The 19,843-nt window shown below is 46.7% G+C and overlaps 1 protein-coding gene across 1 annotated transcript; it reads left to right on the top strand.

Annotated features, from left to right (window-relative positions):
* Positions 1-480: 480 nt before the first annotated feature.
* LOC306736319 (uncharacterized protein) lies at positions 481-2,829 on the top strand (the record flags this gene model as incomplete). Its single annotated transcript, XM_079217937.1, has 2 exons — positions 481-661; positions 1,913-2,829. The coding sequence occupies 2 exons, from the start codon at positions 481-483 to the stop codon at positions 2,827-2,829; spliced, it is 1,098 nt and encodes a 365-aa protein (XP_079074063.1).
* Between the last annotated feature and the right edge of the window lie 17,014 nt (positions 2,830-19,843).

Genomic DNA, 19,843 nt, shown 5'->3' with positions numbered 1-19,843 from the left:
ATTATATTATCTATTAAGCTCATAAGAGAGGTTTATATTGAAGTATATTATATATTAAGCTCTTAAGAGAGGTTTAGATTGAATTATATTATCTATTAAGCTCATAAGAGAGGTTTATATTGAAGTATATTATATATTAAGCTCATAAGAGAGGTTTATATTGAAGTATATTATCTAGTAAGCTCATAAGAGAGGTTTATATTGAAGTATATTATCTAGTAAGCTCATAAGAGAGGTTTATATTGAAGTATATTATCTAGTAAGCTCATAAGAGAGGTTTATATTGAAGTATATTATCTATTAAGCTCATAAGAGAGGTTTAGATTGAAGAAGAAGAAGAAGAAGAAGAAGAAGAAGAAGCAGCAGCAGCAGCAGCAGCAAATGAAGCAGAAGAAGAAGACGTAACTCCGGGTCACGTGACAGGGTCGCCATCGTTTTGGTCCATTTTGGATGGTAGCGAGAGCTGTGCAGCCCAAGAAAATGACCAAACTGCAGTTCCTGAACGTATTTCTGACTGAGCGGCTCATGCTCGCGGCACAGGAGATCTACAAGTCCGTGGAGGACACGATCCTGGAGTACCAGGAGGAGATCGCGATCCGGGAGCGGGAGAACGACCACCTGAGACGCAGGCTGCGGGACGCGGGGATGGAGACATGGCCAGGTTAGCTCCGCTGTGGGGTCCAGGGGCTGCGGGGGTTCAGGGCAGGACCGCGGGCAGAAACGGGGTGCACAACACACACCCGGTGCCGGGAGGACCTCACCTCTGGACCGGGAGCCTCCCGCCGCCAGCGAGCTGCGGACCGGAGCTGCTGCTGCTCCGAGCGGCTAGCTAGCAACCTTTGTTCGTTAGCCGAGCAGCTAGCTTAGCCGGCTAGCTCCCCGCTCTGTCCGGACCCTGTGTGCGCTTCTATCGGAGTGGTGGACTAATAATAACACACCGTGTGGGTGCTATTATGGGCTGTGAGTCATGCTGAAGGGCTATCATGGGCTACGAGTATTATAAGCAACGCTTATAATACTCGTAGCCCATAATAGCACCTTTTAGCATTACTTATCATACACAATAGCACCTTTAGCATTACTTATTGTACACAATAGCACCTTTTAGCATTACTTATCATACACAATAGCACCTTTAGCATTACTTATTGTACACAATAGCACCTTTAGCAATACTTAATAAGCACCTTTAGCATTACTTATCATACACACACACACAATAGCACCTTTAGCATTACTTATTAAGTATTGCTAAAGGTGCTATTGTGTACGATAAGTAATGCTAAAGGTGCTATTGTGTATGATAAGTAATGCTAAAGGTGCTATTGTGTATGATAAGTAATGCTAAAGGTGCTATTGTGTACGATAAGTAATGCTGAAGGTGCTATTGTTTATGATAAGTAATGCTGAAGGTGCTATTGTGTATGATAAGTAATGCTAAAGGTGCTATTGTGTACGATAAGTAATGCTAAAGGTGCTATTGTGTACGATAAGTAATGCTGAAGGTGCTATTGTTTATGATAAGTAATGCTGAAGGTGCTATTGTTTATGATAAGTAATGCTAAAGGTGCTATTGTGTATGATAAGTAATGCTAAAGGTGCTATTGTGTACGATAAGTAATGCTAAAGGTGCTATTGTGTACGATAAGTAATGCTAAAGGTGCTATTGTGTATGATAAGTAATGCTAAAGGTGCTATTGTGTACGATAAGTAATGCTAAAGGTGCTATTGTGTGTTATTACACCGCATCACCATGTGCTCTTACTGGCTCTTCTGGGTAATTCTCAGAAGCAGCAGCTGTTCACCTTCCTCTGAAAGTATCAACACACACCACGTGTCATGTAGTTCCACTAGCGTGGCACCGCTGTGTCACAGCAATGAAGTAAACCTCTCCCTCTGGTTCTGTTGGCAGATCGGCCGTCCATGGCCCTGCTGGACGGGGAGGACGGGGAGCAGCCGCGGCGGGAGTGGAGTCCCAGCATGGGGCACGAGGAGCGCATCCCTCTTCCCATCAAGGACAAGAGAGACCTCCGGGCCGGCCAAGGAGAGGACCAGCTCCGGGGCCACGGCTCCAGCAGCGCCCCAGAGAACCTGTTCCCTCCGCCGCGTGTCGTCAGCGAGTATCCTCAGGAGGGCCACGCCTCCAGCCTGCCTCAGAGTCAAGGAGTGGAGAACCGGGAGAGGGACCCTGCACCTCGAGGCTCCTCCAGGCACGTGAAGGTGGAGAGCGGCGGAGGCCACAGAGGATCGACGTCTTCCAACAGCGGAGCGCAGCCGCTCGCACCGGTCAACCCGAACTGTTCGAACGAGAACAACATCGACATTACCGGGGTGGAGAGCGGAGGACAGATGGGTGGGGTGAAGGGAAATGGAAGTGGAGCCAACAGAGGACCGGCCTCTCAAATGCGCAACCAAGGAGCCGCTGCGGCGGACTGCCCTCACCAGAAGTCCCCCCTGCAAGGCCACATGTCCTCCTTCTGCTGCAAGGTGTGCGGCGAGGCCTTCAGCCACGCCGGCCACCTGCACGTGCACGTACAGGTGCACACTCGAGAAAAACCCTATCGCTGCGGCGTCTGTGGGAAATGCTGCAGCTCCTCCGGCCGACTGCAGGAGCACCAGCGCAGCCACACGGGGGAAAAGCCCTTTCGCTGCCAGATCTGTGGGAAGGGCTTCACGCAGATGGCCCACCTGAAGGTGCACATGAGGATCCACACGGGCGAGAAGCCCTACAGCTGCCCCGTGTGCGGCAAGTGCTTCAGCCGCTCTGACAAAATCAAACGGCATCTCCAGACCCACAGCCGAGAGGGAACATATTTTTCACAGCAATGATGCAACTGTATGTCAAACAACCCGTTTACGATCCTCTTGATGAGGGACGTTCCTACTAACCGCTCCAGACGCTGCCGTTAAAACCAGACCTTTCTCTTTCTTCCTACTGTGCAAGAACTCTGGGTTCTGCAGCTCTTGGAGAACGTTAACGCTGCAGCTCTTGGAGAACGTTAACGCTGCTCCATGCCATAGTCCCTCAATAGAATTTGTATTAGCCAGTTTAGAATGTCATTTACTTAATTTTGTACTTGTCACTGAGTTGCACATCTCTAAGACACAGCTTGAGTTGATAGGTAGCTTTCTGAACGATGTAGTCTTTCCACAGTCATATAATTAGCACGACGAAGTCTTCCACACTTGAAGCTGAGTTGCTTTGAGGAATGTTCAACATGGTCACGGCTCATCATCAACCAGTCGCTTCATATCCATACTTACACTTGACAAATGAAGCCTGATCGTCATCTTCCAGTAACACTGCCAGTAGTCTTTCCAATGTTTTATGAAGCAGTTCAACCAGATTGAGTCGGACAGGGAAGCTGTCAGCGTGACTAACTGGAGCTGGTCTTTACCTCCACTTCTTTCCTTCAGTCACAGGCTGCAGAGTAAATACTGCCGTCTCACGTCGTCTTTGTCCATTGAAGTATGATCCATCTGTAAAATAGCACCGTGCATCAGGAGTTGTGTGAGCGTGCAGAACGTCTCTAAGGCCCTACAGTACTAGCTGGATCTATCTGTGGTTCTTCAGGGTTCTGCACACATCTGTTCCACCACACCTGTCTTTCATCATGGAACCTGTCTCCAGCAGAGGGAGTCAGCGTTCTCCTCTCAGGACTGATGCTGCGTTGCTGCCACGAGGAGCCGGGAGCTCCATACCCGTCAGGCCGGTGGGGTTCTCCTGGAATCGGTCCCTGCTTGTGGCAGACATCAACATTAACGATTCAAAACATGCGAATAACAATTTGCAGCTGAACCGGCTGCAAGAAGATGAAGTTGATGCACCGGTGAGCCTGAATGCAGCGCGGCTCTCAGCGGACCAGCAGCCCTCACTCCTCTGGGACACACTAATGTACAGTGTTGTATCTTTGCGTATTAAATGTTATTTTTTAATAAAGTAGTAATTGAGTATCCATCGTCTTGTATTGCTACTTGTAACAGTAACGATGCATCTATGTAATCATGTGAGTCGTGACAGTTTAAACACAATACAAATGTTCTGGTAGCTCGGCGTGGAGCGTCGCTCCGTTATTCATCACGCGGTGAATCCTGCTAGACGAGGAGCGCTGAGCTGTGGAGATGAACTCTTCCTCTCAGAGACTCTGATGCTGAGCGTCATGTGACGTCTGTATGAAACTGAAGAAAGAAAAGACGTGTTCCTGTCAAGTGGGTAGCTGCAGTAGCAGCTTTAGACCACCGGGCGGGGCACTTTCCATGTCCATGTGTTGAGTGCAGCTTATGTTTTACTTTGGTATTGTTCTGTTATCCAAGTGAATGATTCAATGCAAGTACTGGGTTTCAAACTACACATCTACCCAGAATGAAAACCAGCGCTAGACTTTTAAAGGTGGATTTCCCCCCACCATCATCAGATCACAACATCTGAGCATGGAGCCTCACAGGAAGTGGAGATACGCTGTGTGAACGGCCCCGTTCAGGTCTGCTGCCTGGAGAACGACCAAGAGCAGGGAGAACCCGACGGGTAGAACCCGACAGGGAGAACCGGGCAGGTAGAACCCAACAAGTAGAACTGGGTAGGTGGAACCCGACAGGAACCGCAGGAGGTCCACAGCCAGGAGGCCAGCAGACTGAGGTTCTGCTTCAGGCTCGTCTTCCCTTTGAGGACGAGCCAACGTCACAATCTTTGTCCTGTTATTGTGTGATGACATAACCAACCAGAACCCTGTACTGTAATCAGCATCAGCACCAAATGATGACCCAAGTGAGGAGATTCATATCTCCCTCTAAACTGTAAATATGAAATACTTTGCTGAAATGTGCATTCATGTAAAACAGCATCTGAAGCTGAAACATTATGTTTTCATCTGCTTCAGCGTTTCATTCATGTTTCCTCCTCTCGCTGGTTTGAGTTCCTCTGTTGGTCCGTTATGAAATGTGCTTATCATTTTAAACACACTGAGCTTTTCAGAGGTTAACTATAAACCGCCACGCAATTGATATTCATAACACGTGTAATTCAATTTTGAATTATGAAAAAACCTGAGGGGTTTGCTGCTGAACGAACACAAAGCTTAATGGAGGTTTGAGTTGGATGTTGTAGAACATTTATGATTTAACAGCAACAATACCAACAACAATACCAATAACAACAATAACACCACCACCAATAACAACAATGATAACAACAATGCCAACAACAATACCAATAACAACAACAATACCAATAATAACACCAATAACAAAAGCAATACCAATAACAACAACAATACCAATAACAACAACAATACCAATAATAACACCAATAACAAAAGCAATAACAACAACAATACCAATAAAGATACCAATAGAAATGCCATAAATTAAACACCATGCAGCTAGTGAGCGGATGTTTCATTGATTTGTATCAATGTGTAAATTCATAAATAGACTTTTCTGCCGACATTCGTATCCAAAATAATAAAATAACTTATAGGACATTTTGACCGCCATCTCCTTCATATCTAAATGAGCAGAGAGCAATATTTGATGAGCCAGTGAGGTTTCAGTGTCCGACAGCTGCTGATTGGTTGATTGTTCTGCAGGGATCTCCAGTTTGATGTGAGACTGACATGAATATTAAGCTTCATAATTACGCTTTGTGCTCAGTAGCTGCATGCAGATTAGAAGCAGAGGCACAAGGGCTCTCATATATCTCTGACCCTCAATTCTCATATTTCATCTTTAGTAACAGCAGTTAATCTTTACAGATGAATCTCACGGAAGACAGAAGGAAAGCGTCTCTTACGCAACACATCCTGGGCCCTCTTCCTCGTACCTGGTTTACTGAGTTAGCCGGATCGTTTTCAGGATAAGATGATGTAGGTCAGGCTTTTCGGTTCCTCGAAGAAAGTTCCTGTACGAGCTCACATCATCATGACTTCCTGTATGAGCTCACATCATGATGACTTCCTGTATGAGCTCACATCATGATGACTTCCTGTATGAGCTCACATCATGATGACTTCCTGTACGAGCTCACATCATGATGACTTCCTGTATGAGCTCACATCATGATGACTTCCTGTACGAGCTCACATCATCATCATGACTTCCTGTACGAGCTCACATCATCATGATGACTTCCTGTACGAGCTCACATCATCATGACTTCCTGTATGAGCTCACATCATCATGACTTCCTGTACGAGCTCACATCATCATGATGACTTCCTGTACGAGCTCACATCATCATGACTTCCTGTATGAGCTCACATCATCATGACTTCCTGTACAAGCTCACATCATCATGACTTCCTGTACGAGCTCACATCATCATGACTTCCTGTACGAGCTCACATCATCATCATGACTTCCTGTATGAGCTCACATCATCATGATGACTTCCTGTACGAGCTCACATCATCATGATGACTTCCTGTACGAGCTCACATCATCATGATGACTTCCTGTATGAGCTCACATCATCATGATGACTTCCTGTACGAGCTCACATCATGATGATGACTTCCTGTACGAGCTCACATCATCATGATGACTTCCTGTACGAGCTCACATCATCATCATGACTTCCTGTACGAGCTCACATCATCATCATGACTTCCTGTACGAGCTCACATCATCATGATGACTTCCTGTACGAGCTCACATCATCATGATGACTTCCTGTACGAGCTCACATCATCATGACTTCCTGTACGAGCTCACATCATCATCATGACTTCCTGTATGACCTCACATCATGATGACTTCCTGTACGAGCTCACATCATGATGACTTCCTGTACAAGCTCACATCATCATGACTTCCTGTACGAGCTCACATCATGATGACTTCCTGTACGAGCTCACATCATCATCATGACTTCCTGTACGAGCTCACATCATCATGATGACTTCCTGTACGAGCTCACATCATCATGACTTCCTGTACGAGCTTACATCATCATGACTTCCTGTACGAGCTCACATCATCATGATGACTTCCTGTACGAGCTCACATCATCATGATGACTTCCTGTACGAGCTCACATCATCATGACTTCCTGTACGAGCTCACATCATCATGATGACTTCCTGTACGAGCTCACATCATCATCATGACTTCCTGTACGAGCTCACATCATCATCATGACTTCCTGTACGAGCTCACATCATCATGATGACTTCCTGTACGAGCTCACATCATCATGACTTCCTGTACGAGCTCACATCATCATGATGACTTCCTGTACGAGCTCACATCATCATGACTTCCTGTACGAGCTCACATCATGATGACTTCTTGTACGAGCTCACATCATCATGACTTCCTGTACGAGCTCACATCATCATGATGACTTCCTGTACGAGCTCACATCATCATGACTTCCTGTACGAGCTCACATCATCATGACTTCCTGTACGAGCTCACATCATCATCATGACTTCCTGTACGAGCTCACATCATCATAATGACTTCCTGTATGAGCTCACATCATCATAATGACTTCCTGTACGAGCTCACATCATCATCATGACTTCCTGTATGAGCTCACATCATGATGACTTCCTGTATGAGCTCACATCATCATGACTTCCTGTATGAGCTCACATCATGATGACTTCCTGTACGAGCTCACATCATGATGACTTCCTGTACGAGCTCACATCATCATGACTTCCTGTACGAGCTCACATCATCATCATGACTTCCTGTACGAGCTCACATCATGATGACTTCCTGTACGAGCTCACATCATCATGACTTCCTGTACGAGCTCACATCATCATCATGACTTCCTGTATGAGCTCACATCATCATAATGACTTCCTGTACGAGCTCACATCATCATGACTTCCAGTACGAGCTCACATCATCATGACATGCATTTAACTTGTCTGATATTTTGCGATGCTTATGTGACTCTAGCACGACCAGCGGAGGCGGCGTTAAGCTGCGTTCACAAACAGAAGAGTTGCGAATATTCGCAACGCTTTGGATGTGAACGCAGCATTAGGATTTGCCATGATAATGGTTTTAAATTCATCATATGTAATCATGATCATCTCCTGCTCCTCCTCGGAGAAAAGAGACGCTCTTTCTCTGATCTTATTTGCCATTGTAGCATTTGAAGATCATGGATCTGTGTTTGACTCCTCCCCCTTTTGAAGAGGAGCGGGCACGCACAATTATCCAAATGACTGACGTCTGGTTAGAATGAATGAGACTGTTTGAGGGCAGATTAGCCTTTGAAAAACCGACATAGCCTGACGTCAATCATCTCGGCAGCTGGATAATAGGACATTTGATCGACTTTGTTGAACCAGGTACGAGGAATGGGGACCAGGTGTGCGTGATGTGATGGTTTCTGAACATCTGTGGACTTTTCTTTCACTCCAGGGGAGCAGCGTTCATCTGTTCAGAGTAATAATAATAATTAAAGCTGCGAGCAGCTGTGAGCGGGTCCTCGCTCTCCGCGGCATGTTGGGGTTGCCGGCGGGTTGCCGACTCGCCCGGTAGAGAGTGTTGGCCCGCTGGACAACATGCATCATGTTTCTCTACGTGAAGAGTAGACCAGGTCATTTAAATTGCATGTAAATCCGATGCTGTTTGGCTGATATTGTTTGGCCAGTAGGTGGCGCTATGACAATTTGAACATACACTGTACATCATGTTTCTCTATGTGAAGTGTAGACCAGGTCATTTAAATTGCATGTAAATCCAATGATGTTTGGTCTATTTTGTTTGGCTAGTGGGTGGCGCTATGACAATTTGAACATAGACTGTGCATCATGTTTCTCTATGTGAAGAGTAGACTAGGTCATTTAAATTGCATGTAAATCCGATGCTGTTTGGTAGATTTTGTTTGGCCTATGGGGGGACTGGGGACCGGCTACCTTGTGGTTGCGGGACGACCACTCACCCCCCTGAGCTACAGCCGCCCTCTACATGATGGGTAGACCAGGTAATGTAAATTGCATGTAAATCAGATGCTATTTGGCTGATTGCATTTTTACTCTCGGTGGCGCTATGACAATCTCAACATTTCTTCATGTACATGTACTCAGGCCTGGACCAGCATCATGTATGAGGAGTATTGGGAAGATTGCATCATGTATCTAGGAGTTACAATAGCCTTCTCTCACATAGCAATTAGCAAAAGTTAGCTGGGTTTTTGGGTCCACGTCACGTCAAGGCCGTTGGCGGCGTTCGCAGGAAAAGCACACCATATACTCACGAGAGTCTTGGGATCATCCTAGAACAAATTAAAAGAAATTGAAAAGAAATTAAGTCGATTGCATAAAAATTGTAGGACAAGTAGTCTTTGGCAGAAAAGAAAATATAGGCAAAAAGTGACAAAACTAGCCCAAAAATCCCAAATTGCCCGAATTACTGTAGCGCCCCCCCTACTGTTGAAATCGCACGACTGATGTATTGCTAGTTGGGGAATGCAATGTGCACATATAAAAAAAGTTTGGAGTTGTTTGTCCAAATAGTTTTAATGTTATGAGTGTTTAAAAACAAGACACGCCCTTACGAGGTTAATTGGTCGTTATCTCCTTAACGAAATGAGATATCCAAGAAATTTAAATTCAGCGTTGATGATCCAGTGCCATTGATGATGACCACCAAGTCTGGTATGAAAAGAAGGTAGCGTTTAGGAGAAAAGTGCAACATCGTTGCAAAAATAAAAAGACGGCGGAATAATAATAAGAATCCCAGCAATTTCAATAGGGTCCTACTCGGACTGACTACGTTAGTCGCTCGGACCCTAATAATACATTTTATTTGTGTAGTGCTTAAGAGGTAGTCCAGGCACAGAGCCAGTGTGCTGTGACTCACTGGAGAACTCTGGGTGTGTGTAAATCATAGTTCACCAACTTAAACATGAACATAAACATAAACATATTGGCACTGTGTTTCTGCATGTTTCCCCAGGAGGAGGCAGAGAATCATTGTTCCCGAGAAGGAGGCAGAGCATCATTGTTCCCCAGGGGGAGGCGGAGCATCATTGTTCCCCAGGGGGAGGCAGAGAATCATTGTTCCCCAGGGGGAGGCAGAGAATCATTGTTCCCCAGAAGGAGGCGGCAGAGCATCATTGTTCTTCAGGAGGCGGCAGAGCATCATTGTTCTTCAGGAGGCGGCAGAACATCATTGTTCCCGAGAAGGAGGCAGAACATCATTGTTCCCCAGGAGGAGGCAGAGCATCATTGTTCTTCAGGAGGCGGCAGAGCATCATTCTTCTTCAGGAGGCGGCAGAACATCATTGTTCTTCAGGAGGCGGCAGAGCATCATTGTTCTTCAGGAGGCGGCAGAACATCATTGTTCTTCAGGAGGCGGCAGAGCATCATTGTTCTTCAGGAGGCGGCAGAGCATCATTGTTCTTCAGGAGGCGGCAGAGCATCATTGTTCTTCAGGAGGCAGCAGAGCATCATTGTTCTTCAGGAGGCGGCAGAGCATCATTGTTCTTCAGGAGGCGGCAGAACATCATTGTTCCCGAGAAGGAGGCAGAACATCATTGTTGCCGAGAAGGAGGCGGAGCATCATTGTTCCCCAGGGGGAGGCAGAGCATCATTGTTCCCCAGGGGGAGGCAGAGCATCATTGTTCCCCAGGGGGAGGCGGAGCATCATTGTTCCCGAGAAGGAGGCGGAGCATCATTGTTCCCCAGGGGGAGGCAGAGCATCATTGTTCCCCAGGGGGAGGCAGAGCATCATTGTTCCCCAGGGGGAGGCGGAGCATCATTGTTCCTCAGGTGGAGGAGGAGCATCATTGTTCTTCAGGAGGCAGCAGAGCATCATTGTTCTTCAGGTGGAGGCGGAGCATCATTGTTCTTCAGGAGGCGGCAGAGCATCATTGTTCCCAGGAGGAGGCGGAGCATCATTGTTCCCAGGAGCTCCCGGTGCCACTGCTCCTGAAGGACTGAGGCATTGAATCATATATTGAACATGCCTCATGAATTATAATGAATAATTATGAAGTTGTCCTCTGAGGTCACAGCTCTCTGCTATAGAGTTGTGGCTTTACACTAATACGATATGCCATGTGTACTAATTATTTCTCTCAAAAACCCATAATAAGCCCCATAGAAAATTAATTTGTCCATAATAGGATTACAGAGCTCATTCACACAGGAACATTCCTCCCACTGCGTCTGGAAAGAGCTGCAGGGCATGCTGGGATATCAAACCGTGTGATGCAGCTTGTCCTGCTTCATATTTCATGTGTTTTAAGGTCGGCGTGACCGATGTGCACGCCTACGTCTGTACACCCGCTGACCAGCTCTGTGGCCTCCTGTCTCCTGCCTCCTGCCTCCTGTCTCCTGCATCCTGCCTCCTGCCTCCTGTCTCCTGCCTCCTGCCTCCTGTCTCCTGCATCCTGCCTCCTGCCTCCTGTCTCCTGCCTCCTGCCTCCTGTCTCCTGCATCCTGTCTCCTGCCTCCTGTCTCCTGCCTCCTGCCTCCTGTCTCCTGCATCCTGCATCCTGCCTCCTGCCTCCTGTCTCCTGCCTCCTGCCTCCTGTCTCCTGCATCCTGCCTCCTGCCTCCTGTCTCCTGCCTCCTGCCTCCTGCCTCCTGCCTCCTGTCTCCTGCCTCCTGCCTCCTGTCTCCTGCATCCTGCATCCTGCCTCCTGGCTCCTGCCTCCTGCCTCCTGTCTCCTGCATCCTGCCTCCTGCCTCCTGTCTCCTGCCTCCTGCCTCCTGTCTCCTGCATCCTGTCTCCTGCCTCCTGCCTCCTGCCTCCTGTCTCCTGCATCCTGTCTCCTGCCTCCTTTGATAAATACAAAAATAGAATGAGATTTTTCTGTCCAACAAAAGTCAGATTTTATAAACTTTCCTCATCAAATCATTCCATCCCTCTGAAGCCACGTGCTGATAAACACTATGAAGACTCAGATTTATCTTCTCTGTGTGAAACATTTCACTGTTTGAAACGGAGTCAAGGGGCCTTGTGGGTTTCCTGTGAGCGGCCCTCACTGGGGCCCCAAAGGGAATCCACAGGGCCCCCATGGATTCGTGTAAACTTCTCACTGCCCACAGTGGCCCTTCACACAGATGTATGTGAGCTAGAAATTAAATACATATAGTGTTTCAAAAATACTGTGAATGTCAGGCAGTAAATCTGTGAATATATACTGTGTGTAACACGGTCCTGTTACTTCTGAGTTCCCCCAGCACCAATGACACGAGCACGCATCGTTTGCAACTGGTTTTGTTGTCACGCACAGGCAGACTGTGCCTCTGCCCTCTCCATCACTACTGAGCTTCGTAAAGGGACAAGACACAAACACTTAAACAGTTTCAACTTGAGGCCAGTTAGGCCTCATCCCGGCACCTGTTCCCGGAGCCGATCCACCCCTGAGCATAACAACACCCCTGCCACCACACTACGCTTTACAAGAATGGAAACTTGACAGGCGCCTTATAATGTATACATAGCTCTACCTTAAATCACCTCTGTCTGATAGTTGTACCAAGAATATACATTACAATTCATATTTCATTGAAGGCACTTGATCTCATTCAGTTGCATCAATTTACAACAACATGGACTGTAGCTTCAGCCACATTGTTTGATTGAAGATTGTTATCAGTTTTGTTACTTCTGGGTAAATAATGTAACTTCAAAACATACAAGAGATCTGGAGCCAAAAGAAGCATAAAGTAAAGTCATTGGAGCATTTTCAGTTCAACCGATGAGAGAACTGACACTAAAGATGTTCCTCATCTGGCCAGATTCATTCCTGGTGTTGATGAGACTTTGGCGTCCCCGAGGAGTTCCTTGAGTTGATACCCATAACAGACACCACTACAGCCAATTACATTGTTAGCACTCTCGTTGAAGCGCTGGACCGGGTCGGAGTGGACTGGACCGGGTGGAGAGGACTGGACCGGGTGAAGTGAACTGGACCGGGTGGAGTGGACTGGACCGGGTGGAGAGGACTGGACCGGGTGAAGTGAACTGGACCGGGTGGAGTGGACTGGACCGGGTGGAGTGGACTGGACCGGGTGTAGAGGACTAGACCGGGTGGAGTAAACTGGACCGGGTCGGAGTAGACTGGACCGGGTGGAGTGAACTGGACCGGGTCGGAGTAGACTGGACCGGGTGGAGTGGACTAGACCGGGTGGAGTGGACTAGACCGGGTCGGAGAGGACTGGATCCGTGCTGTCAGTGGGCTACAGACGGTGCACCATCAATGATCGGGAGAAAAACATAAAGTACAAGCTGCAAATGGAGGATAACGTTGTTGTGCATTTCACTGTATTTTCCACCGCGAGGCATTGTGTTGCAAGTCGTTAAAAATGGATCCCGTCATGAAAGTGGCGTCACAAACACGTCACAAAGAGAGGGAATCTACAGAGGAGAGCCAGGCAGGTAAACAGTGGGCTGATGTCTGAATTTTTGGTCTTTATGTTTCTAGTTTATCGTAGAAAGATTGTTGCTATGGCGTATGGGGTCCTTTTTCGTACCCCAACCCGTAACACTGTGATTGTACTGGTCTGGCCCACTTGAGATCAAAATGGGCAGCATGTGGCCCCTTTACTAAAATGAGTTTGACACCCCTGCTCTAAGTTATTGGTCCAATAAACTGCACTGTTAGTCAGAGGGAGAGAGAGGGGCGAGAGAGCAATTGGAGGAGGAGGAGGTCTTGGCTGACTGCTCTGCTCCATGGGCCTCATTAGAGAGGAAGCTTCATAAAAGATGAAACTTTGCTTTGACCCAAGTGGGGCGACGCGGCCCAGAGGTCTAGAGAGAACCCTTTGAGGGGGAGGGTACCCTGGGGCTCCATGTGGGTCCCCCTCCTCAGTTATCCTCATGAGACTAGGGACACTAATGGACTCGCCATGGAACACACGGGCCGGCTCCAGGAGGGAGAAAGGATTTAAAGGGATTTACTGCACCCTTTCTCCAGCAATAAATACTCTTTTCATACTTGTCCATCCTGTACAGAAGGAAATCCACTATTGTTGCCACCATGAAAGAACATTGAAGTATAATTAGAGGTAACAGATGTCTTAAAACTTTGTCTGGTAAGAAATGTCTGTCTTCTGAATGTGTAACAATACATTTTCCACTTTGAGGCACAAACCTTTTGAACCATTTTCTTAGACTGCAGCTTCCCTCTGACGAGACGTCCTTGAGTCGAGCCGGCAGGAGGTTCTGAAGGTCATGCGTCTGTATGAAATGTAATAAGAGGCACCAATAAGATCAATACGCTCCTGAGTGTATCATCAGAGCTCTCCCTCTGCCACCCGACATCAAAATAAACATCTTTATGAAGTCTCAAGGACCTGCTACTCCAATAGCTTGCTTTATTATAATGCATAAGGGATCCTGAGTGGATGTCATTCAGTTTGGTGGCGCCGTGTGTTTTCAATCTCTCTTCCTCTTTTCCTTCATGAAAAATGTATTCATGTGTTCATGTATTTTGTCATATATTCCATTATATGGGTGTCTATTTTGTGCGTAGTTTGCATGTGATTGGACTGTTATGATTGAATGAATGTTATGATTGAATGAATGTTATGATTGAATGAATGTTATGATTGCTTCAGATACACGTTTCTTTTAGTTTTGCACACAGTCGCTCACAAGGTGCAGTGAAGCATTCACCACTTGCATTATGATGTAACATTGACCGGTTCGTACAACCCACAGTTTAACATGGCAGGGTGTATGATTCATATTCCTCAGAGATCGGAGGCTCCTCAAAGAGCAGCATTCGGTCCCGACGGGTCTCTGCATGAACAGACCACTGTGAGACAAACGTCATAGCACGAGCACCTCGCGCACAGCTGGAACCCGTCTGGGACCCTTCTGGAGCCACAGCTGGAACCCTTCTGGAGTCACAGCTGGAACCCATCTGGAGCCACAGCTAGAACCCTTCTGGAACCCTTCTGGAGCCACAGCTGGAACCCTTCTGGAACCCTTCTGGAGCCACAGCTGGAACCCTTCTGGAGCCACAGCTGGAACCCTTCTGGAGTCACAGCTGGAACCCTTCTGGAGTCACAGCTGGAACCCTTCTGGAACCCTTCTGGAGCCACAGCTGGAACCCTTCTGGAACCCTTCTGGAGCCACAGCTGGAACCCTTCTGGAGTCACAGCTGGAACCCTTCTGGAACCCTTCTGGAGCCACAGCTGGAACCCTTCTGGAGCCACAGCTGGAACCCTTCTGGAACCACAGCTGGAACCCTTCTGGACCCACAGCTGGAACCCTTCTGGACCCAAAGCTGGAGCCCTTCTGGAGCCCTTCTGGAACAACAGCTGAAACCCTTCTGGAGCCCTTCTGGAACCACAGCTGAAACCCTTCCGGAGCCCTTCTGGAACCACAGCTGGAACCCTTCTGGAGCCCTTCTGGAGCCACAGCTGGAACCCTTCTGGAGCCCTTCTGGAGCCACAGCTGGAACCCTTCAGGAGCCCTTCTGGATCCCTTCAGGAGCCACAGCTGGAGCCCTTCTGGAACCCTTCAGGAGGAGCCATAGCTGCCTCGAGCAGCAGATGTAGGTCCACACTGCACAGCTGGAGAGATGCACTGCTCTGGCCACCATATGAACAGCAAGGAGTGCTCACCATTTCCTGATGATCAACGAGCACGTTTTGGTGTCGTGATAAACGTCAAATCAGCCTTTGAAATCTAAAGGTCTGCTGGATGTCCGTCGGCCCCTTGGTGTCCGTCAACATGCTCCCAGAACCCTCCGGTGCTGCATCCAGATCCATGGCCTCCTGGGGAGAGGAGGACACAGACACTTTGAGAACATTCGCTCAATGAAATGAAGCATTTGTGGGATTCACTGCCCCACGATGCAACATGTTCAGCAGGGACAACACACGACCCCATGATGGCATGAGATACAAACAAAGCTCCTGGAGGGTTTGAAGCAACATAACGATCACGGCACACTGAGAGCCAAATGACATTGACAGCAGAATCTGAGGAGATGAAACCCAACAACAGAAACAAGTCATCACAAGGATGAATCCACTCCTTCATAGATTGACTTTCTTAGAGTTAGACGAGGAAGATCAATCCCACTCTCATGTGTACATATTCCCAAAGTTAATAAGTGCATTTCCAAATAGTGTAACAAGTCCTTTAATGTTAATTCTGTGGCAGCAAGATGTCAAAATGCCAAAAAGCACTTTGCTTATGAGCTCTGGGCAGAGACCTCACAGGGTGACATTTAGGAGTCCTTTAACAGATAAAAACAGCCCTTCCAGCGATGGCTGCTGTCTGCGACGCTCCTTTAGTGATGACGTGTTGGTTTTCTGTCTGTTTTGACTGTGTGATGCTAAACGTTCATCCTCATTTAAACCTTATTTGAGTAAATCATGTGGTTGTCAGGGATGTAAATCCCTCTTTAGGGTGATCACAAAGTGGGGGCACAAAATAAATGGTAAAAACAAAGACATATATATATATATATATATATATATATATATATATGTATATATATATATATATATATATATATATAGCACAGATATACGTGGAGGTCGTAGAGATGAAGAAGAGACTCTGTTCTGTTCCAGCCTGTTGATGTGTTCAGCATCACAATGAGCTTCAGCTCTCAGGACATATGGAGAAAAAGAAGGGAGGGGCTTAAGAGGAGAGGAGGAGAGGAGGAGAGGAGAGGAGGAGAGGAGAGGAGGAAAGGAACACACTGAGAGGAGGAGATGAGGAGAGGAAAACAACAAATTAACCCATTAAGGAATGATATCTTATGATGGATGACCGTTTCAGATGCTAACATATTTGTAATATTTGTCTCAATCAAGCTGGTTTCTGTTCTGTTGGGATGAGCTGCCGGTCTCGATGGCTGAGGGAGAAAGAAACACACCTAGAACATGTCTGCTGACAGCAAGGATAACTCATCTCACACTGTAGAGCGCTGTACTAATACAATGTATTATTATTATTATTTTTAACGTGGGGACGCAAGGAAGCAGTTTTCTAAATAAAACTGACCTTCAACAAACTGCAACGTCTGCCAGACTAAATGTGCTGTGCTCAAGTTAAACCTGTTGCTACTGTGTGGACTTGAAGGAATAGTGTGACATTTTAGGAATGTTTGTTTCCACTGTATCACAATAACCCCCTAACCCTACCAGGAGGGAGCAGCAGGACTGTAACGCTGTACTATGACTGTAATGCTGTACTATGACTGTAACGCTGTACTATGACTGTAACGCTGTACTATGACTGTAATGCTGTACTATGACTGTAACGCTGTACTATGACTGTAACGCTGTACCAGGACTGTAACGCTGTACTATGACTGTAACGCTGTACTATGACTGTAATGCTGTACTATGACTGTAATGCTGTACTATGACTGTAACGCTGTACCAGGACTGTAACGCTGTACCAGGACTGTAATGCTGTACTATGACTGTAATGCTGTACTATGACTGTAATGCTGTACCAGGACTGTAATGCTGTACCAGGACTGTAACGCTGTACTATGACTGTAATGCTGTACTATGACTGTAATGCTGTACCAGGACTGTAACGCTGTACTATGACTGTAACGCTGTACTATGACTGCAACGCTGTACTATGACTGTAATGCTGTACTATGACTGTAATGCTGTACTATGACTGTAACGCTGTACCAGGACTGTAACTCTGTACCAGGACTGTAATGCTGTACCAGGACTGTAACGCTGTACTTTGACTGTAATGCTGTACTATGACTGTAGCGCTGTACTATGACTGTAATGCTGTACCAGGACTGTAATGCTGTACTATGACTGTAATGCTGTACCAGGGCTGTAACGCTGTACCAGGACTGTAATGCTGTACTATGACTGTAATGCTGTACCAGGACTGTAAAGCTGTACTTTGACTGTAATGCTGTACTATGACTGTAATGTTGTACTATGACTGTAATGCTGTACCAGGACTGTAATGCTGTACTATGACTGTAACGCTGTACTATGACTGTAATGCTGTACTATGACTGTAATGTTGTACCAGGACTGTAACGCTGTACCAGGACTGTAACGCTGTACTTTGACTGTAATGCTGTACTATGACTGTAATGCTGTACCAGGACTGTAATGCTGTAGCAGGACTGTAGCGCTGTACCAGGACTGTAATGCTGTACTATGACTGTAATGCTGTACCAGGACTGTAATGCTGTACAAGGACTGTAATGCTGTACTATGACTGTAATGCTGTACCAGGACTGTAATGCTGTACCAGGACTGTAACGCTGTACTTTGACTGTAACGCTGTCCTATGACTGTAACGCTGTACTATGACTGTAATGCTGTACCAGGACTGTAATGCTGTACTATGACTGTAATGCTGTACCAGGACTGTAACGCTGTACTTTGACTGTAATGCTGTACTATGACTGTAATGCTGTACCAGGACTGTAACGCTGTACTATGACTGTAACGCTGTCCTATGACTGTAATGCTGTACCATGACTGTAATGTTGTACCAGGACTGTAACACTGTACTTTGACTGTAATGCTGTACTATGACTGTAATGCTGTACTAGGACTGTAATGCTGTACCAGGACTGTGATGCTGTACTATAACTGTAACGCTGTATTAGGACTGTAATGCTGTACTATGACTGTAATGCTGTACTAGGACTGTAATGCTGTACCAGGACTGTAACGCTGTATTAGGACTGTAATGATGTACTAGGACTGTAACGCTGTACTAGGACTGTAACGCTGTACTAGGAGGGAGCAGCAGGTGTCACGGTTTAGCTCCACACCTGCGGTCTGCCTGTGTCACTAACTCTCATGTTATTTCAGGTCCTGCCTCTCACCTGATCATCCCTCATTCCCTTCACCTGGTCCTCAGCTCCACAGCCTCCTCGGTCTGTCAGTCACTCCCTCCTCGTCAGCCCAGAGAGAGAGAGAGAGAGAGAGAGAAAGAGAGAGAGAGAGAGAGAGAGAGAGAGAGAGAGAGAGAGAGAGAGAGCGATGATATGACCTCATCATCATGAGAGCTCGGGGTGGAGGAATTAAGCATGGAACAGTTTTTATCATTTTAAGTGTGCATACTTATTTAAAATGTGAAGACTAGAAATATTGGATTGTCAAGTTCGAGACATAAAGAAAAATCAAATCAAAGTCAAACTGAATGCAGAAAAGTACTTGAGAGAAGCTGGAAATACAAAGTAAACGCCACAAAAAGGCAGAGAGAACAAGCATGTTTCTCCAGACTATTTATGTGTTTACATTTTTAATACTTTGCCCTGCGATGGTTCTTTGGAACGAACATCTTCTGCCCAACTAAACAGACTAACTCAATAAAACACTGCTCTCATCCTCAGGGCACGACCTCTAAGCTGCTCAGCACAAGCTGAAGCTGAAGCAGAAGCAGAAGCAGAAGCAGAAGCTGAAACTGAAGCAGAAGCAGAAGCACAAGCTGAAACTGAAGCAGAAGCAGAAGCAGAAGCTGAAACTGAAGCAGAAGCAGAAGCAGAAGCTAAAGCTGGAGCTGAAGCTGAAGAAGCACAAGCTGAAGCACAAGCTGAGGCTGTAGCTGAAGCTGAAGCACAATCTGAAGCTGAAGCACAAGCTGAAGCTGAAGCACAAGCTGAAGCATTCCGTCTCCAGGACAGAGCACAGAGACAGCTGATTGGCCACAATTTGCTTCCCAATGAGCCAACAGATGATGTCATGCATCATGAAAACAGCTTTGTCCCAGCAGAGCTTCTTTTCATTTTAATTGGGCGCAGAGACACATGCTGGTCAAGTCACGGGTTCATCACATGCTCACACAGTTCAGCCATGGGCCGATGTTTCAGTGATGCAGGCGGGAGAAAAAGAAAGTTAGCAGGTTTGTGTGTGTTTTCATGACTTGAAGGGACATGAATGTGTTTACACAGCCACAT

This window comes from Taurulus bubalis (genome assembly GCF_910589615.1).
Source record: "Taurulus bubalis genome assembly, chromosome: 5".
Taxonomy (NCBI): Eukaryota; Metazoa; Chordata; class Actinopteri; order Perciformes; family Cottidae; genus Taurulus; species Taurulus bubalis.
The sequence above is the reverse complement of the archived record's forward strand: the minus strand, read 5'-3'. Positions and strand labels throughout refer to the sequence as shown.